This window comes from Dreissena polymorpha, chromosome 2 (assembly GCF_020536995.1).
Source record: "Dreissena polymorpha isolate Duluth1 chromosome 2, UMN_Dpol_1.0, whole genome shotgun sequence".
Taxonomy (NCBI): Eukaryota; Metazoa; Mollusca; class Bivalvia; order Myida; family Dreissenidae; genus Dreissena; species Dreissena polymorpha.
In genome coordinates, this window is record NC_068356.1 from 126297807 (window position 1) to 126318454 (window position 20648).

Genomic DNA, 20648 nt, shown 5'->3' on the forward strand with positions numbered 1-20648 from the left:
AGTACACATCGTACAGGGCGAGTAAGAATCCTTGTACATAACACCACGTAGAGACTTTTGTGTGCATCATTTTATAAGCCTCGTCCTGGATAAACTGTGTTTACTGCATGTGCATAAAGTGTCCTTCTATATGAGCATATAATCCAGGCTAATCAGGGACAACATTTTTCGACTAAAGGATTTTTGCTAAGAAGATACTTCCTCTAAACGAAAAATACAATAAAAGTGTCGTCCCTGATTGGCCTGTGTGGAATGCACTGGGACAACACTTAACGCGCATGAAGTACGCCCAGATTTCCAAGAGCCGGGCTCATATAAGAATATGATTGGTAAAAGAATAGCACAAATTATCCAACCTGAACATTTTATTGTTACAACAAAGTATGATTTATTGGAAAATGTTGGATGTCACAACAAGCATTGATACATAACAATGTAGAAAACCATTACAATACAATTTATTCTAGACATTCTAACACATGTGCAATTTATGTTCTAATACATTCACATTTAAACAAATACCAAACATATTGCTCAATAGCACAACACATATCCAGAGTATTTTGACTAATAGCCTTTATGAATGCATTAATCTGCATTTTTAGGAGAGCAATATTAGAATATAAACCTTGCCCTGGAAAAAACGGATTAAATGCATGTGCACAAAATGTTGGCCCAGTCCCGGATTAGCCTGTGCAGTCTGCAATGATGCAAAAAAAACACCTTAACATCAAGCATGTCGATCTGCACATGCATTAAACCCAGTTTAAGCAGAGGGGCTTGCATATTTTTTGACAGCAGATTTATGTAAAAGACTTAAGTAATATTGATAAGTAAATTGGAGACGGGTGCTTAAGTGTGAAGGACTGCTTCTTTATCAAAATCTTTGACCTTGAACCTGCTTCATCTCTCTTCCAACATGCATATCATTTCTGCCAAGTTATATGAAGTCCATCCACATAAGACAAGAAACCGTCGGAGACGGGTGATGCTCACCAAAGGGTGTTTTTTGTCACAATATTGCACAATATATTCAGATAAAAGGAAACGTCTTGAGGGCACAGAAGTTGGGGGGACAAGAATTTTTTTATAGAAAATTTCAAAGGGCCATAACTCTGTGAAAAATCATCCGACCAGAACCCGCTGATAATATGCACATCTCCTCTTGGTAGTGAAGCTTCCCATAAAGTTTCATTGAATTCCGGTCATTAGTTGCCGAGAAATAGCCCTGACAAAAATTGTGCACGGACGGACCCACGGACTGGCAGACGTAGCGGCGACTATATGCTCCCCCAAAAATAAATTCAAGCAAGTGTTAACCATAACTTTAGGACAGTCTTTTTAGTTTGACCTTTAACCTTACATTGTGACTTGACTTTGATTCTTGCAAATAACACTAGTTTCATATTAATGATCACTTCCTTAAAGTAATTAAAAAAATATCTATACTGGACAGTTATGCTCCAGAAAGTGTTTATTAGTAGCAGGGATCATATTTTTTTCGGTTTTGTCGGTCCTAGAACGATTGGGGTCATGAAAGACCGATTAAAAATTCCCAAACAGTTGGTCTGATTCTGTTTGCTATTAAAATTTAGTAGTATATATTTTAGTAACAGTTACCATGATCCCATTGGCCCTATTGCAATCCTAGGAAAATACGTTTCAAAAGTACAACAAGAGGGCCATAGGCCCAAATGCGCCCACTGACAACCAAAGGAACTTAAGTATTCTGAAAAGTGATTTTTAGAGTGATAACAAGGTTTCACTAAAGCAAAATAAGGAAAACTGCTGCCCTGCACCTCGCGGCCATGATTTCAACAAACTGAAATGATTTTCAAACTCAGCCTAGATATCCTTTCAACAAATTTTCTTACAAAGTTCAATGAGCCACAACCATTTTTAAACACAGTGGAAATGTCATTGCCCTAAATGTTCAAGTTTGGTGAACATTGGACTATAAATGTGACTTCTACAGTGTCAATAAAGGAAGATCAGACGACAAATATAATTTCTATAGTGTTAACAAGGATTTACTATGGGCATATAAAGAAAGCTGACCAACCCAAAGTCATCAATCTTTTTCAGTAAACCAGAACATTTTTTAAACTCATCCTAGACATCTATAAAAAAAATATTTTGACCAAGTTTCATGCAGATTATACTAAAATGTAACTTGAAAAGTGTTATTAAGGTTTCAATATAACCATAAATGGAAAACTGCCCAACCTACTGGCTTCCATGTTTTTCAACGAATCGGAACCATTTTAAACTCAGCTGAGATATCATGAGAAAAAATGTTCTGAGCATGTTTGAATGAAGATTTGACTATAAATGTGACTTCCAAAGTGTTAACAAGCTTTTCCTTTAATTCGAGCCAGTTTTAATCTCAGCTAAGAAATCAGTAAGACAAATCTTCTCACCAAGTTTCATGAAGATCCGACCATAAATGTGACCTCTAGGTGTCAACAAGGAAATGTTGACAATGCAGGACTGATAAAAGGCGATAACAAAAGCTCTTCACGAGTACCTTGTGCTCAGGTTAGCCAAAACAAAGCATAATCCTCCTAAATTGCGGTTTAGAGTTATGAGCTTTGGTCAGTGACCTCTCACATGAGCAATGTGTGTAGTGGTTATTGTGATATGAACAGCATGCAAACATTAACCTAAATTTCATCTTGCACACAAACCTTAACCAGATTTGAATAAGAACAAAAGGGGCATAATGCTGCTATAAAGCTGGTCACACTTATGGTTTTGGCCCTTCCGTGTCGATAACAATCACTTAAAATAAACTGTAAGTGTTTTTTTCAGTCTAATGGAGTCTTTGCATAAAATATGCTGGATTTTTCAAGTACAAAAAGGGGCATATTTCTGCTATCATTGCAGGTCAGTCATTGAACATGGGCAGTGACCGCACCAAATGAACCCAAACATGTGTTAAGTTTCAATTTAATACCTCAAGTAGAAACAGTTGGTGCAGATGTTGCAAGTTTACCTTAACCAGATATTATGCAGATGCGCGACACTGACATCAGTAATTACGTTTTTAATGTGTGTCTTCAAGAGATTTAAAAAAAAATGAAATAATTTTTCTATTATCGGTAACTTACAATTCCAACAATTCCAGAAAATGTTTTATGTTTACCTTTAGCCTGCAAGGACATACAGAAACAGTTATGTCAGCAATTCAATACAAAAATATTTCTTTTGGCAATTGTAAATTTGTTTAAATAGTATGTTCAAAAATGTTAAAAACTACATTTATAACTACAATTATCATACATATCTTGCCTTATGCCAATTATTATGAGATTCTCTAATTATTTATTTGAAAAAATACAATATAGGAAATGTTTTCCTTTTATATTTGGTGAGTGGTAAAAAGTTGTTTTAAGCTTGTGTTGTTGATCCATTTAACCCTTTGCATGCTGGGAAATTTGTCGTCTGCTAAAATGTCGTCTGCTGAATATCTAAAATTAGCATTTTCTTCGATTTTTTTTCAAATACTATCAGAATAGCAAACAGTTTGGATCCTGATGAGACACCACGTTCTGTGACGTCTCATCTGGATCCAAACTGTTTGCGAAGGCCTTTAAAATTCAGTTCCCGTACTGAAAGGGTTAATTACTTTTTGCATTTATCAAATAAATTCTGTTGGTGACCAGTGCAATCTGAACACTTCTAAAACACAACATTCAACATTTACCACAAAATACATCAACAGACATGTAAGTTACATTGTATTATGAAATCAACAATAAATATGGATAGGTGTCTAATATCACACTAATGCATAGAATGACAACAAACTAGTTTCTAATTCTCAAACAACACACAATGGACAATAAAACTGTGTCATATTTCCTAAAATGTCGTAACCAAGCATACCTTGTGCATTTACTGATATAAATAATATTAAAACAAACAATTTGATATCTCAAAAATGTACACAGCTTTATGATGCGATATCCTATGCATGTTAACTCTGACAGTGAAAGCTAAAATGCAAGAACTTTAACCCCAAGTGTTTTTATGTCAATACAACTTATATGGTTGTTGTAACAAATTACCATATATGTTTCTTACTTTCTTACTTCCCAACCAGGCATATAATGTAATGGAGTTGAAAACATTTTCCCACTATATACATTGCTGATGATTATTATTCAACACAACCTAAATGTTTCAATAACAATAGAAGTAGTATCTATTAATAAATCAAACACTTAATATACAAGTTGACCATGTTCAAATATGCCTGATGGATAATTTTGATTCACAAAATGCACATGTCTATAGACATAACATGACCATTTACATCTGAGTTAAACTCAAACTTGAACATAATATGAAAATATGAGAAATGACTAAAGTAAAAATTCCAGAAATCTTAATGGGTAAAAAAATATTTACAGACAAGATCTCTTTATTTTTAATGCAACCAAACAATTATTCTAAGCATATACACATAATCATTATCGAATTTGTTCAGTATGAAAGAGTTGAGTAGGTAAAGATCAGACCATTTAGAGTAGAAAAGTGGTATGTTGCAGTGCATGCCAATATCTGAGCATTATATCAATGCTTCCTAACTATGATAACTGCTTTTACCCACACTTAACACATTGTTATTGTTAACAAATTAAACAGTACCATTTTTAAGTCAGACAAAATCTTTGAGGCAATAAGATGTATTTAAGTGCTGATCTCTCTAACCTGCAGAAATATATCACAAACCTGGCAGAATGAGGGTAAAGAGATAACTTTATACTTCAACACCAGATTTTATTGCTCTCATGAGTTCCTCAAACTTTGAAAAGAGTGCTTTCAATGATGTGTAAAACAAACTATCCTGGTTGATGCTTGCAAAGCGACCTAATGTAGTTGAAAGCAAAATAGATCATCAAAATAGCCTCTTCATTACATCGGTTTAAACATGAAATCAGGTTTGATTTGCTGCATGTCTAACCTGCATTATCAAACAAAGGAAAATTTAAACCAAAGTTCACTTACATTAAGACAAATCAAAAGCCTTTGGAAACAGGATAAATCTTCAAAGATGCAGTACAAAGTCTCATAAAGGTAAAGTGAAAGTAAAGTGTTTGTTTTACATACTGTAACCCCTCTATATAAGCATCAGGTACCTTTTACTTATATGAAACACCTTGACTGCTAAAACATCTTTACTCCCTATTCCTATCTTTTATGCCATGGAATTGGCAGGAAGGCTATTGGTACCATTTTTTTTAACTAAATGCTGAGTGGGCAGCCTGTCATGTGAGAATGTGCCCCATGTGAGGCTTGAACCTTTGACCTCCTGCCCAATAGACAGAGGCCCTAATCTCAAATCAAAGGTGACAGTTGTAAGTGAAGGGTTCATAGTCTCTGATAATGATTTTGTATAATTACGCTGCAAAAACTTTATTGGGATAAAGACAATCACAAAGGAAAGTGTGAGAATAAATTTAAATAATAAGGAAAAAAGCATCATTTTTAATGATCACCCCATGAAAGATAAAAAAAAGGGTTTATTCTTTTATAAATAAAGAAAAAACAAAAGTTTTGTATACACAAATTTACAATGGAATGCTTTGTAAGGAATGAATTTACATCATGAACTATGGCTTTACAGTCTACCTACCATGCAAATACATCTGAACACAAAATTGCAATTTTCATTAAGTAAATTGATGAAAACTATCTTCATAATAGTTTAATACGTGCCTGTTGTTGGGGTTATGCAATACATTCAAAATTATAAACATTAACTTGCATTGTTATATACCAAAACAATATCATCAACCAATAAAAAATAAAATAATTACTGAACATTGTTGACAAAAAGCTTAGTTATTTTGAATAACATTAGTTTGAAAATGAATGAACAAATAATGTACATTTTGTTTGAAAATGAAATACCAAAAAATGTGTTTTTAAATAAAAGCATTAATTGTTTGAGCAGAACATACTTCTTGAATATTTTTTAAACCCTAGGACATGTAGTCCTGTTACAGCTGTTTGATCAATTGGAAGGAATAACAAACAAGAGGGCCATGATGGCTTTCAAGCTCTCATCTCAGTACATGAACACAAAATGTTGAAGACTTCAACTGGTGATCCAGTTTCTGATCCTACTTGACCCAGATTCAAATGTGTCCTTGATATTGTCAAGATGAACATTCTGACAGAGCTGCAGCAAAATTGTGGCATATATGCCGCCTCTAAAGTGGTAACAAGGTTGATATAAGATTTTAAACTGGTGACCCAGTGTTTGGACGCACATGACCCCAATTCATACTTGTCCTCGTATTGCTAAGATAAACACTCTGACCAAATCAAGATTGAGAAATAAATGTGGACTGAAAAGTAGTAATTACGATTTTTTGTAAGATTTTATTTGGACACCTAGTTTCTGTAACCCAAATTCAAAATCTGCCTAGATATTGTCCAGATAAATATTCTACCAAAGTTTCAGAAAGCATTAGCAATAAATTTGGCATCCAGAGTGGCCACAATTTTTTATAAGGTAAGAACTGGTTTTTTGACCCAGATTTGACCTAAGCCTACATGCACACAAGAAAAACATTGTGTCCAAGTTTCATCAAGATTAAAAACATTCTGGCCAAGTTTCATCAAGATTAAAAAACATTCTGGCCAAGTTTCATAAAGATTAAAAACATTCTGGCCAAGTTTCATCAAGATTAAGTCCTAAATGTGGCTTCTATAGTGGTAACACGTTTTTCTAAGATTTGATCAGATGACCTTGTTTTTGGATGCATGTCACCTTGACTCAAAACTAGATATTGTAAAGATAAACCTTCAGACCATGTTTCATCACGATTGAAAGTTAAATTTGGCCTGTCACACAGGTAAAAAGCTTAACCTTGACTCACAGACAATTTGAAACCCAACGCACTTTGACCGAGAATCTGACATAAGGTGACCACAATAGCTAGCAATACTAAATGCAACTGATCAGAATTTAACATAAGATTTCAACCTATCTTACCCATCATATTTTGACAATATATTTTGATCTACTTATACGTAATCAATAGAGTTTTAACATAAACTATAGAAATTCAAACATATAGAAAAGAACAAAATATAAAATAACAACATAAAATAAATAGCTGTATACCTTTAACCAGTATATGAAAATTTTATGCAAAGCAAGTATAAGAAAAAAATCGAACAAGAGATGTGTTCGTCAGAAAAACAATGCCCCCTTCTGCGCTGCTTTGAAAAAAAATTCTATTCATCATTTGGCAGGTAAAGAAATCATCTCCCTTTAAAGCTTATTACTTCCCTTGGATTTTGTCCAATCCAACCAGGGGGGGTCTGTAGACAGTCAAAATGACCAAGTCAGACATCAATGACAACCAAGGCCTGTGGTTTATCAAAGAGATCATAGCCAGAGTTCATCATGTACCTATAGACATAAGTCCAGAGGTATGTAATGAACCTTACCATTCACAAATTAGTACAGTAAAGATATGATAATAATATCATTTCAAAAAAACTTTGACAAATCATTCATTTGAGTTATAAATGGTCCAAATAAAAAATCTGTACAGTAACTGTGAAAAGGAGTTAAATTCTTGGTAAGGAAATATATATGAGATTTATAATTATATAAATTACTTTCCTTGAAAATAATTGTCTCTAACAAATCTCTATTTTTAGTAGCAAAAAATTAAAAGCCACTCTCTATTTTTAGTAGTAAATAATTAATAGCCACTACCGTGACTGTAGCTTCACCACTCAATGTGCAGCTCCATGAGATACACATGCATACCAAATATCAAGTTCCTTTGTTCAATATTGAATAGTTATCTCCCTTTAAAGCGTATTACTTCCCTTTGATTTGTATTTTGACCTTAGACCTTGAAGGATGACCTTGACCTTATACCACGATTTGTTTGTCAGAAACACAATGCCGCCTACTGCGCCACTTTGATTTATTAAAAAAATATATAATTTGGCAGGTCAGATAATTATGTCCATTTAAAGCTTATTACTTCCCTTGGATTTGTTTTTTCGATCCCTAGACCTGGAAGGATGATGTTCACCTTGAAATTTTACCACTCAAAATGTGCAGCTCCATGAGATACACATGCATGCCAAATATCAAGCTGCTAATAGCTTCAATATTTTAAAAGTTATGGCCAATGTTAAAGTTTTTTCGGATGGACGGACAGACTGACATACTGACGGACAGTTCAACTGCTATATGCCACCCTACCGGGGGCATGAAAATAAACGATCCAACAATTAAAACATCTTGTGCATTGTGTCCCTAGGAACTAATAAGTTGGAGGCTGGTAGTTGGGGATGTCGCCTGACTTGGGGTTGGAAAATGGCGGCTGCTGGTAGGGGTCACTGGCGTCGCTGCCCGGGAAGGAGGAGTAGGGGGAGGACTGGTTCTGGGGCTGGTCCCCCCCATAGCCAGACGTCAGGGTGTCTGATGTACCCTCACGGTACCGACGGAACGCAAAGAATGTCAGCACACCCTGAATTATATATAAATATATTTATTTGCAGGGAATAATCTAGAATTTACTATCTATGGGTCCCTGAACTCGCAGATTTTAGACCAATGAGTCCCAGGCCAAAATTAATGAGTCCACCTTGAAAAAGAAGGGTCCCAAATTTTGAAAGATACCAAGTAGTGAAGAAAATATGTCTAAATCACACTAGCTCAATAACTACATACTTGCATTAAACTTTTAATAATCTCAAAAACTTGTTGAAACAAAAAAAAACAGATTCAGAGTTATCACTATCTTGTTTGCCTTCACATTGGCTATAACATTATCTGTTACAGGAATGTAACCTGTTATAACATTTCAACTTGATTCAAATCGATGATAATATTATTGTTAACATCTGAATTGCGAGCTTGATAATATTATTGTTTACGTCCAAATTGCGAGCCGTTGGCCTTCCATTATTAAAGTTTAGATTTGTTTGTTTTGGATTAAGCTTCAACACCTTATTTCGGAAGCATTTTTTCTGTATTATTTATGATTAAGTTACACAAAGTTAAAGCAGGTTTTATCCGGGACTCGAGAAAATATCATAACACATTCTATTTTAAAGGTCGATTCTAATTGATTCGTATTATACATCAGCAGCTCTATTAGAGCCAATCAGAAGACTTGCTCGAGTCTTCAAGCCTCATTCGGTTAAACTCAGCGTTCATTGCTACACTTTTGTCTCGTACACAAGATGGTTCGTACTTATTGTGATTCTTTTATGGGTTAACGGATACAGTTCAGCAATGCATCCGAGTGGACGCACATATTTCAAAACGATGCGTCTATTTCGATATTGGTGCGTCATAGACGCGGGACGCACATGTAGATTATTCCCTGTATATATGAGCTGCGCTCTAGGAAAAGGGGGATTTATGCATGTGCGTAAAGTTATAACCCAGATAAACCTGTGCAGTCTGCACAGGCTAATAATAACACTTTCCATTTTTATGGCACATGTAGTTTTCATTTCAAGGTTATCTCTTCTTAGCAAACAAGAGCTGTAACCATAGGATGACATATGCCCCCTATAAACGCTTTGATAGAAGTTATGAGCATTTTTCAAAACCTAAATACTAAATCCTTGAAATGCACTAAGTCACCCCGTGACCTACTTTTTTACCCGGCATGACACATATTCAAACTTGACCTAAATATTGTCTAGATACAACTTCTGACCAAGTTTGGTAAAGATCAGATGAAAACTATTTGAATTAGAGAGCGGACACGAAAAGTGTGACAGACTGACAGACAGACTGATAGACGGACAGTGCGAAAACTATATAACCCTTTTTCTTCGAAAGGGGGCATAAAAAACGAATGTGTCATCTCTGATTAGCCTGTGCATAGTGCAAAATCTAGGACAACATTGTATGCACATGCATTAAACCCCGTTTTCCCACACCGAGACACAAATACATACCAGTATTCAATTTCAATGTTATCAAACAGCTTTCACTGTTTTATTGGCTCAAACGAACCTTTTTACGTTATGAATGTTGATGTGATGTACAGATAAGAAACACATTTACATGTGATGCACTTTGTACAGCAACCATTAACATTGATCAGTAGTATAAGCTATATATTTCCAAAGAAATGATGCATACCCCAACACCACATGTTGTAATATGAAGCAAGTTGTATTAATGAACAAGAGCACTGCATACGGGTGTCAACGCTCGGCTGTGGGTGCAGTTTTGAATAAATGAAAGCTTGTCAGAAGAAAAGGTTAGTGGCTAGAAGAACTCATCTGAGAGACTATGCATCTGTAGATAGAATACTTTCATTTAAAGCCATTTTTATGTTTTTTATTTCAGGCTGCAGTGACCTTGACTATATTAAAGTTTTATATTAGAGGTCACAGTGACCTAAACCTTTGGCCTAGTGACCAAAAATGGGTGTGGCATGTAGAACTCACCAAGGTGCAGCTACATATAAAGTTTCAAAGTTGTAGGTGTAAGCACTTTGATTTTAGAGCCTCTGTAAAAGTTTTATATTAGAAGTCACTGTGACCTTGACCTTTGACCTAGTGACCCCAAAAATGGGTGTGGCATGTAGAACTCATCAAGGTGCAGCTACATATGAAGTTTCAAAGTTGTAGGTGGAAGCACTTTAGAGCCAATGTTAAGGTTTTAGCACGACGCGGACGGCGGACGACGAGCTGGCTATGACAATACCTCGGGTTTTCGGAAAACAGCTGAGCTAAAAATTGGACCCTTGGGCGTGGCTACTTTTGACCCCAGGGAAACTATTTAAACGTTTGTAATAAACCACAATTCAATGTTACATACCAAATGTTTAAGTCTTGTGGTTTCAGAGTAAAACATGTTTCAAGTTATTTTGCCATGTTAATTCAGGGGGTTTTCAGCTATGTAAAAAAAGGCCATAAAACAGACCCGATTCCAAAGAAAACGGACCTGATCCCTAACAGAAATTGTAAAAAAATATCCCAATTTCCAAAAAAACAAGATGTGTTTGTGAAACACTATGTCCCCCCACCCATATATTTGACCTTTGACCTAGAAGGATGACCTTGACATTTTATCACTCAAAATGTGCAGCCCCATGAGATACACATGCATGCCAAATATCAAGTTGCTATCTTCAATATTGCAAAAGTTATGGCCAATTTTAAAGTTTGACGCAAACAAACAAACCAACAAACAGACAGGGCAAAAACAATATATCCCCCAGTCCCCTAGAATAGACTGCGGGACATAAAAAAAAAAATTTAGGAAGAATTGTCTAATGATTATTATATCTCAATTTCATTTCAAAAACATAGAAAAAATTATCTAACAGGAAAACTATAATTTACATAATTTTTTTCCCATAATGGCCAGGAAAAATCCTGCTGTGTTACATATCACTGTATACTCCAATATATTGCAGTTGTTGGGCTCCAAAGATCGCGGTAGACCGTGATATATCCAGCGCGCAATATAACTTGTCAGGTCATTTTTTTATGCATATGTATGCATTAGCATAGCTTGGCAATCACAAAACACGCTATTTACCTTCCTTATCGAATAATGTTATATCCGTATGTTAAAACCATAAATCCTTGCCTTAAATTACTAGTAATAGTTGTAAAGTTTTTTTTGTTATATTCATAAGCAGTAGCCAGATATCATCTATGTCACCTAGCCATTGTAACCTCCATATTTCCCCACCCAAGCTCATATATTCACCTTTGGTCAGCTTGACATAAACACAGCGGCAATGGAGACTACTGCTAAAAATGTGCTATAACTTAACAACTATAAATTTAAGACAAGGATTTATGGTTTTAACACATAATGCAATAAGGAAGGTAAATAGCATGTTTTGAGATTGCCAAACTATGCTAATGCATACATATACGATATATGTAGTATTTTTCCCAGGCCTTTTTTGCATGGCGCTGCGCCACGCCGCCTTTCTTAAGCGCCACTCTGCCCTTTTCAAAGGCAAAAGCCGCCACGCCACCTTATTGATAACATCTTTTAAAATTGCCTCTTAACCAAACTTCTAAGCCGACTATAATCAGATTATGGCCCCAAGGCAGCGAAGATTTGCGCGGTTGTGAATTCGTCATGCCTGAATAATCCTATGTCAATATCAATCCATTATTTAAAGAATAACTGTTAAGTATACTAATTAAACAGAATGCAAATCTCGTATTAGCGGACATATTATACAATTTTACATTTCTATGCGCACCTGTTGCTAACATCATTTTAACAAGATGGCGGACTATACAGAAAATAAATTGTGACTCGGAAACAATGGCAAATAACGATCGAATTAACGATGGAGATCATACATTTAGAATGGGATTGATGAAATGCCTGTGATAATCAACGATGCATAACACGTTTTAGATACCAACTACATATTTATTAGTAATCTTATCAGTGGATGTTTGTCACGTAAACGAGTGTTTGTAAATTGTTAGTGTTCAGTTTACTTGCAAAGTTAAAATATCTGACAGGATTATCGTTGGAAAATGGGATAAGACAAACATGGTTTTATTTATATGTTAGTTAATCTGTTTAAAATCAGATTCATATGCATATTCATATATTGCTTTATTATCTTTGTCATGCTGTACAGTTTACCTAAACAGCACAGAACTTAAATGGACATTGCAAGGTTAATATATTAATATTAATTAAAGTAAGTTAAATGCATCAATTACCATTAAATGTGCTTGTTTATATTTTTATGTTTTTCCCACAACTGCCTCTAATGCGATTACATGTTTCTCCCAAAACCAAATATTCAAGGACGTTTTGCCCTTTTGCCTAAACTGCACTTTAAAATGCCCTTTTTGAAAGTAATGCGCCATGCCCCTTTCCCCTTCTGGGAAAAAACCCTAAATTATACATACATAAATGTCCTGACAAGTGCTGGATATATCACGGTCGCAATCTTTGGGCCCCCAAAAAACGCCATATATTGGAGTTGCAGTGTTAATATATATATATTGTCCCTGTGCAGTTTTAATAAGTGGCTCACCCAAGACAGGATGGAGAAGAAGGAGAACGCTATGGCTGCCTGCACGTTGTCTCGCCCGTGTCCGTTGGGAGCCAATGCATCTGAGGACTGAGATGTACGTCGCCACATGTCCGTCTCAAAGCAGAACCCAACAAACCACAGGAACGTCCACATACCTTTCAAATGAAATTGGAAGATTATTATTTTACAAGGAATCTCATTTGCAATATAACAAGAACAGATATAGTTAGTCAACACACATTATGCAAACATGAATTGTTGGATTTGTTTCATTTTAGTTTACTAATTAGCTTAGTGCTGCACAAGTCATGCTTTGTGTGAAGGCTTATCTGGGCGTCTCTTGGACCTCACAGTATCACTTTTCAGCTTGGTTAGTCTTGGACCTCATAGTATCACTTTTCAGCTCGGTTAGACTCAAATGCTAATTCTGCCATGATTTTATTTGTTGAGATTTAATATTGAATCTCACTCAATCACCACTTTTGTTTTAGAACATTACATCCAGCTATTTGAATCACTTTTAAAAAGACCTGATTGTTTTCTTTTATACAAACCTTGATTATATGGGCACCTAGCGGTTCCATGTTATGAGCACTAATTGGAGACCAAATGTACCAAACGCAATTGCTACCCCACAGATTTAACACAACATATGAATATATACAGTTAACCAACAAGGCTAGGCTTTTACCAACAAAGTTACTTTTTTCCTTCTATCTAAAGCATCCATAAAAGGCACTTTCCCGAATAAGGAAAAATTAAACAATTCCCAATTGCTTTCTGAAAACTTCTTAAAATACAGGAAAGTTTCTTCAATTTTGTTCTATAAGCCATTACCTTAAAGTGAACAAATCAAATGAGCACTGAATTAAAAAATTTCAGCAAAAATACCTGTGAAAGAACATAAGATGGCTTTGTGCAATTAAGGTCCAAGCAATTAAAAAGACCCATTATTCCCCATCAGAAGATTTCACAATGCGAATTTCTAAAATTCAGATTTTTGCCCGCTTATTTTTCTGATAACCTTTATATGACGTATATTGAAATGGCAGAGAAAATATGGTTGGTAGAAAGAAAGATTTGCATGTATATGTATATATGTTGTGTTTTGACATGAATAAACAAATTGGATTGTTGCGTTTCCTGTTTGCTGTAGACTTTAAAGCTTAATGGATTATCATTCCAGAACACAAATATCTTGCAACATTGAGTTTGACTAATAGCTCAAGACAACGACCAAGTTTCAGATAAAGATCATATGATAAAGCACACATTTGAATGTTTGCTAAAAATCATCATTATATAAATTGACATTAAGATTTATCCAAGATTTTCAAAGAGGCACAAGTACGTGGCAACAAATGTTTTTAGCCAGTGTAACCCATGCACGATAACATGTAGTTTTGTTGGGGTTTTTTAGAAAAAAAAGATAACAAACCTTCCTGTTCCATTAAAATATATGCTTTGTAAAAGGGTTACCTGAGATGACTAGGTCGGCCAATACAGCCCACTTCCTGTATTGCACACTGCTAATGCTGTCAAACATGCCATCGAGGATGAGGAAGCCAATGCAAATCAGGAATGCAGTGACCCCTATTCCAATGCCATATCCGCAGGCCCCACTGTCGTTCATCTGGCATTTGTGATCGTAGTATCCTCCCGCTGATATGCAGCCAAACACTATGATCGAAAACACCTGAAATGTTGTGGTCAACTACCATCACATTGTTGAGCTTATAAGATTAAACAGAATGACAACTTTTCTCTACGAAGACAAATACACGTCATATTTCCAATGAAACAGAATATTTTCCTCTCTGGTTATTTTCGTTTTCAATGTGTTCATATGTTTGCATTTTTCAAGAGTAATGAATGAGACTATCTGGGAAAACTGGGCTAATTATACTCAAACCCGGTTAACTTGTGGGTCGGGTTAACTTGCGGTATATCATTAGCGCCCTCTGGATTTTGTTTACATAAACAATCCTGCATGACATTCTTGTCAAATCTGACAGAAAACATCTCACCCTGCCAGTATGAATCGATTTTTGGTAATTAAATGTGGTGAAACTAAGATTTTAACATTATTTGAATATTTATAGTTTAATTGATTGTCTTAACAGAAAAATCAGCCAGTGCTTGAACATAACTGTGATATTTATTTTATTTGCTGTCTTAAATTCCATATATTTAAATTCTTATATAAGTTATTGATTGTTACTTTGAGTGGTATGTCAGATCTTTGTTTATTCATGATTAATAATATATTAGCGCTGTTTAACCTATTTACCACAAATATACCGGGCGAAAAATTAATCAACAATGGCACACAGTGGTGTTGTTTTTGTTTTTCCCGCAGTTAATTTTAAGGATTTTAGTCATAAAAAGGCAATTATCCAATAAAGTTGAGTTGAATGTGATTTTTTCTTCAATCATTTATCTGATATATGTAACAAATCAAAATCAAATATGATCCTGGGAGTGAAATAATATCAGAAAAAAATGTTGGATTACCACTAAGCTTAGTTCTTCTTGAATGCTCTGAGCTTTTATGGGTACATAGCTAATACAGCTCAAGAGTTCTTCTTGTTAACCAATTTTATAACGGCCAAAAAATAAGTCTCAAGTTTGTCTATATATTCGAATTCAATCAACCTAAAACAGCGTAACAAACACAATACCTGTTACCATCGATATGAATGTGCATGTTGTTTGTGGATAAATGTTCAAAACATAAAGGTTTTATAAAAAACGTTATCAAACTGAAAGTCGAAGTTTTGAATTGACATTTCGATCTATCTTACGGAGGTTCCATATAAAGTGGGATTTATTACGATTGGTTGGTAACTTGATTAGACACGAGATCTCAGGGACCGAAACTTAGCTCGCATACTCGCAAAATGCGAGCGAGATTTATGGATAGCAAGTTAAAAAATATAAAGCTTGCAATTTTTTGCAAGTAGAAATTTCAGATTTCACAAACCTGTTTTTCCATAAATCCTGTAAGTATTGAGAGATAATTTCTTTCTATAATCACGACTCCCATTTTCTAGATCAAAATCTTGCTTAAATTAAACAATTAAAAAGTTAAAGAATTGCATAAACACATTCGGTAGCCATTGTTGTTGTTGTTGTTAGCTTCAAGGGAAGTTACTCTGGTACGAGCTATGGTTTGCTAGGGGCTTGCAGCTAATAAGCCTCTCGGTGATTGCGACTTTCTAAAAATCTTTCAATCTGCACACGGAATCTAGATGACATACGCTCCGTGGTCTGCACGATAAAAAACGTTCCTCAATCCAATTTCTGAAGAGGCCGGCGTCCGTGGACGCTGAGACAGCAAAGAAACTTAAAGCTCCAAAAACTACAGGGAAAGCCACGCCGACAGCAGCTCTCAAAACAGTTATAAAATGGATGACTGAATGACATCAATCTAGATCATGACTGAAAATTTAGCCTTGTAAATGGCAACTGAAGTTAGTTTAAACCTATTTATTTGAGCTTGATTGCATCGAAAGCCTAAGGCTTATATAAACGCTCTCGAGTCCGTTTCCTGGGCCTAGAACCAGTACTTGGTGTCTTTGGGTAGCTTGTTTGAAACAATTTTGAGTTTCAAGTCACAATTGCTGAATATTTGATGTGTGCCCATGCCTTTAATTATCGAGATACCTTGTTCCAATGATTATGCTTTTTTAGGTAGCCAACATATAACACACAATTTTAAGCAATATGGTACAAAAAATGAATTGTTTTAAATAAAAAATATTTAAAATCCCAAATTGAGAGTAAGTTTTTAATTTTGCAAGTGAAAAAAAATCAACTTGCAAACAAATGCAAATGCCTTAATAGGTTAATTTTGGTCCCTGGATCTATCTTGCGGGGGACTCCGGTGATAATCGATAGCGTATTTTCGAAATTTGGTGGCTGAAGGACTGCTGCAGACGTATTATCAGTATGCATGCTTGAAGAAAAACGAGGTTCTCTATCTGAGGTTTAAACTTTACAGTGAGAATCCGAACGAGGGCGAGACTTTGTACTCCGGCATTGAGGAATACGACGATGACGCAAACGTTGCGGAAGAATTGTAGAATCTTGAACGGAAAATAGTATGGCGCTATTTATGACTTCACTGATGCAATCAAAGCATTACGATGTACGATGACGATGACACATTGCGATGAGCCCGTGCCTGACGTTACTTCCAGACCCACAAAGACCTCACTTTTTGCTTTAACATTTTTCATTCAGGTATTTTTAAATACACTTTTGTCTTGTACACATTTTGTGTAGTTATTTTCTTCTATGTTCTAAAATAGTTTCATCTTAATTTATAGAAACTAGTCATTGATCATTATATTCTTATCAAAAAATAAACTTCATATTACGTTTCCATAATTGTTAGTGCTTAAGGTATTTAGGATTCTGATCTCATGATTGATTGCTCAAGTCTAAATGTGTTAATTATTTATTAATAAGTGTTTTAAGTTATCTTCTCATGTTATCATAGTTCACTGCATATATACGTTTTCATTTTTGTCAGTACATAATTATAATGTGGTTTTATTGATCTCCTATTTGTTTGCTCAAATCCAATTGTTGTGAACTAGTCATATATTTTTCATCAAAATAGAAAGCATAATAAGTTCCTTAGGATATTCAAAATGTGATAATTGTCGATCAAATATTGATCTCACACGTGTTTGTTTCATAAGCTGTTTAATCGAGTCTCTTGTTAAATTTAAGGCAGTGGCTAGTCGTACAGTCCCCGTACGACTAGACAATAGGCTAGCCGTACAGCCCCGTACTGCTAGACAATAGGCTAGCCGTACGGCTCTGTACGCATAGCCTTTTCTATGTCTAGCCGTACGGCTGTTATAACACATAAATATATTGATAAATTATTAATCTACATGCAGATTCCGAAAATTCTAGCCTTTAGACTAGCTCATGTAGTCGTCATCACGGAATTTGCAGTATGGTTTATGTTTCGTCGTGGTTGGAAATCCGATTCGTGCATAGTATATCAAGGGTGTAAACAAAGGAGATATGAAAATGTTAATTTATTTTGCCAAACAACAATTACAGCTATCAATATAAATCACTGTTTATATGGAATACAGGGGTTTTTCAGCACTGTCTGCGCCTCCGGAAAACGGAGGCACTCTCAAAGCAAACAGACCCGATCCCAAACCGAAATTATAAAAAAAATTCCCTATTTCCAAAAAAAAAAAAAAAAAAATTAACTGCAGTACGTGAATAAACTTTGAACATGCCCAATATTGCATCTGATTATATAAAGAAGACAAAATAACAAATAAAAACAAATTTATTTGTTAAACCACTGAACTATTTAAGCATGATAAATTCACATTTTTTTTCCAAATGAGCCATTTCATCAAAGCAAAAATTCCCAAAATGGCCAATTTTGTCGATAAAAAATTCCCAATTTGGTCACACTCCTTTTCCCAAAATAGGCAGAAAAACCCCTGGAATATATAAATACGCATTGTACATGCAAATATCAAATGTATACAATAAATATATAGTAAATAATGTTAACTAAGTCAATGAGAATTGCGACATCAGAATGAGAAAAGTTTATAACAAAACACGGTTCGCTCAAACCGAAGGAAACAATGATAATTGTCTCAAATTTGAACAAAAACAGAGTTTGTAGTATATAAAAGCTTAATTGAATCCATATGTACAACTTTCTCTACACCGAAAATAAGCACCATGTGCATTTTAAGTCGTACTTACGTATTCAAACTTTTATTATCTTAAACAATTAAGAAAACCTATACCTCTTATCTAGATTATACATTATTTACAGAATCATACATTTGTCAGCGACAGATCGTAATGCAAACGCATCTAGTTTTCAGATCTTTTAATAATAACAGATGAAGAATTTTTAAACTTTTATGAGCTTAAACAGACTTATTACTGATTAACAGCACTAAATGACAATTTTATACCTTATAAGCCGTACGGCTAGACAATCTCCATAGGAAAGGCTATATGTACAGAGCTGTATGGCTAGCCTATTGTCTAGCCTTACCGGGCCGTACGGCTAGCCTCTTGTCTAGCCGTACGGGGCCGTACGACTAGCAGTCTTCGAATTAGCCTATAAGCCCGAAGCCCGAGTCGATTCTTGGGCCGGTCGGTCGATCCTAAATGCTTATTAAATAGCCCGATTGGTCGATTAAATATTTAAGCGTCATATCAATAACCTGATTTATACGTGTTTTTAAGAGGCACAATTAAATTCGCTATTTAAATGCCTAAAATGACGCTATACGTTTTAAAGAATTGCATGAACACATGCAGCCGCCATTTTTCTAAACTGTCGTGTAAACATCCAGGTATGTTGCTATTTAAAGTAATGATGCAATTGACGCCCAATCGAGATGAGGTTATTCAAACTGAACATGCGTAGATCACATTCTGGGATGTTCGCGCATTGGGCACTTCGTAATGTTTTAAAATAATGATCAATCTAGAAGCGTATTTAATTTTAGAAGCGTTTTCCGAAAATGTATTTATAATTCATGAAAAATGGCAAAAGTAATTTTTCAATAAAAATAAAAGTCTGTAAGGGATATTGTACGCATTGCAGGGCAAAAACAACAACTTTGGGGAAAGGGCTACAGCCTTTTTTTCGGGTAAAAAAAGACACATTTTTTTGGCTTTGGGAAATGAAAAATACTGAGGTAGATTGGAAATTTAGAGAAAAATGCATCATTATAAAGAAATTTCTGTAGGGGAAATGGCCATTTTGGTTAAGGGAAAGAAAAAGAGGCCCCTTGCGAAGAAGGGTTATTTGGCCCTGCATTGGATTAAAAACAAATTGATCCTTATTACAGTTAGATTTCCATGTGTTTTAATCAATTATTCTTGCGTATTAGAAGATGTTTTTTCAACTTATTATTCTTAATTGTAGTACTTTCGTTTGTTCTGAAATCTCGTTCTGCTACGTGACCTACATGTACTTTGCTACTTATAATCTGTTTACGAATATATACAATACTTTTCACGGTTAACACGTGCTTATCAAAACATCGGGAGTAAATTAAAGAAGCAGACATTGTCACTTGGTATATTGGGCAATTAACACACCCAATGGCCTTTTGTTCTGAAGCCACATTATGTAACCGACAATTCAGAAATTCACTGGCGATTGTCCTAGTAATAATCAATTTGCTTTAAAATAAAACCAAACACCGGTCAAACTGATTAATGGAATCATTGAATGAGAACATGTGTAACAATAAAGTTACAATAAACAGCATAATTATCTGGTGCATTTTGTATAAAATGTATTTCAAAAGGAAACAGAATACCCTTTATTACTGTAATCACATGCATCTGTTTTTATTAATGGAAGTAGATTTTCTGATAGTTAATAACTATTTGGGTGTTCCTGGCCAAAAAAGTCATAAAATTTATATTGACCTCTTCGGGCTATTGAACATATCTTTGGGCTATTCAAAATTCCATCTGATTAGCCCGAAGGGCTATTTGGCTAAAATATTTAGCGTGAAGACTGGACTAGCCACTGCCTAGTATATTTAAAGTGTTCATATATTGTTGTCATTTTCATCATGTACG

The 20648-nt window shown here is 34.9% G+C and overlaps 1 protein-coding gene across 1 annotated transcript in view; it reads right to left on the reverse strand.

Moving 5' to 3' along the window:
• Positions 1–347: 347 nt before the first annotated feature.
• The window catches only part of LOC127868911 (synaptogyrin-3-like), a 23834-nt gene continuing 3533 nt past the window's right edge, over positions 348–20648 (reverse strand). The window contains exons 2-4 of the mRNA XM_052411063.1: positions 14520–14736; positions 13041–13195; positions 348–8513 (exon numbers count right to left, since the gene is read on the reverse strand). Coding sequence (XP_052267023.1) covers positions 8307–8513; positions 13041–13195; positions 14520–14736 — 579 coding nt within the window. The 3' untranslated portion in view covers positions 348–8306. The remainder of the gene's footprint in view (positions 8514–13040; positions 13196–14519; positions 14737–20648) is intronic.